Raw genomic sequence first — 1253 nt, forward strand, 5'->3', positions numbered from 1 at the left:
GAGCAGGCTGCCTTCCCTCTGGGAAGCACCCACCCTCGCTACCTATACCTGGCCAGCAACCAGAGCAACAAGTGGGGTCACCCACGGGGCTACCGCATCCAGACGCTCAGTTTTGCTGGGGAGCCTCTGCCCCAAAACAGCTCCATGGAGAGAGCCTTCAGCTGGGGAAGGTGAGTGTGGGGTGTCAGGCTGGGGAAGATGGACTGTAAGAAGGGCCGCGTGTTGCTGGGAAACCAGATTTCACCACTATGTGTGTGCATGCACACACTCATACATACACAGTCCTGTGGCTACAATCCTTAGTCATTTAAAATGCAGCCTACTAGATGGGTGGATGAATGGAGAGATACATGAGGAATCAAATATAATAAAGTGTTAGAGGTAGAATCCGGGTGTTGGGTGTTCACTATACTATTATTTCAACTTTTCTGTTAGTATAAAATGTTCACAATAAAAGTTGGAGGAAAAAAACAAAGAATAAGAGAGAAACACTGGTCTGAGGGAGTATTCCCTAAAACCCAGACATCTGAGATACTGAAATTGACGAAAATGGAAATCAGGCCCCGTCCAGGCACAAGCATCCAGGGCCCAGGCTCTGATCTGAATGGATGCACGAGTGACAGTTGGACCTGATGTCTGCATAATGGGCCAGTTGATGTTTGAGATGCAGGATATTGAACAAATGTGAGAACTCTACGAGAGAGAAACAGAGAGAGGGAAAATGGGAACCGAACAGAGAATAATGAAGAGGCTTGCCACCCCGAGACCTTTGTGCTTATTTTTCCTTTGCTTTCTCTTCAGTGCAGCTTCAGACAGTGGGACAGGTCCATGACCTGTGGGTCTAATCCAAATCTCCTATAGGTACCAGCTGGCTGTGACCCAGCGGAAGGAGGAGGAGCCCAGCAGCACCAGCATCTACAATTTGAATGACCCTTGGACGCCCACCGTGGACTTCACCGACTTCATCAACAATGAGACTGTTGCAGGGCAGGTCAGTTAGAGAGCAAAGATGAGCCACTTCACTCTCTCCCAAGCCAGGTGCCTTGGGGATCTATAGAACCCACTAAGAAATGAAGCTTTAGGATGTCACATTTTTCCTGGGTCAGGGAGCTGAATCCTTACATACAAGGCTACTGAGGGAGGGAGGCATGTCCTTAACAAAGCCAGGCCTCATGATCCTCTCCCTTCTCCCCTGCTAGGACTTGGTGGCCTGGGTGACAGCCGGTTTCCTGCACATCCCACATGCAGAGGAC

The 1253-nt window shown here is 49.6% G+C and overlaps 1 protein-coding gene across 1 annotated transcript; it reads left to right on the forward strand.

The window, feature by feature from the left end:
* Positions 1 to 6: 6 nt before the first annotated feature.
* Positions 7 to 1250, forward strand: LOC109378879 (primary amine oxidase, liver isozyme-like; the record flags this gene model as incomplete). Its single annotated transcript, XM_019635135.1, has 3 exons — positions 7 to 170; positions 862 to 991; positions 1200 to 1250. Coding segments are annotated over 3 exons (345 nt in total), but the record flags the coding sequence as incomplete, so codon positions are not given.
* Between the last annotated feature and the right edge of the window lie 3 nt (positions 1251 to 1253).

Source organism: Hipposideros armiger, unplaced genomic scaffold (assembly GCF_001890085.2).
Source record: "Hipposideros armiger isolate ML-2016 unplaced genomic scaffold, ASM189008v1 scaffold_5985, whole genome shotgun sequence".
In the NCBI taxonomy this organism is placed as follows: Eukaryota; Metazoa; Chordata; class Mammalia; order Chiroptera; family Hipposideridae; genus Hipposideros; species Hipposideros armiger.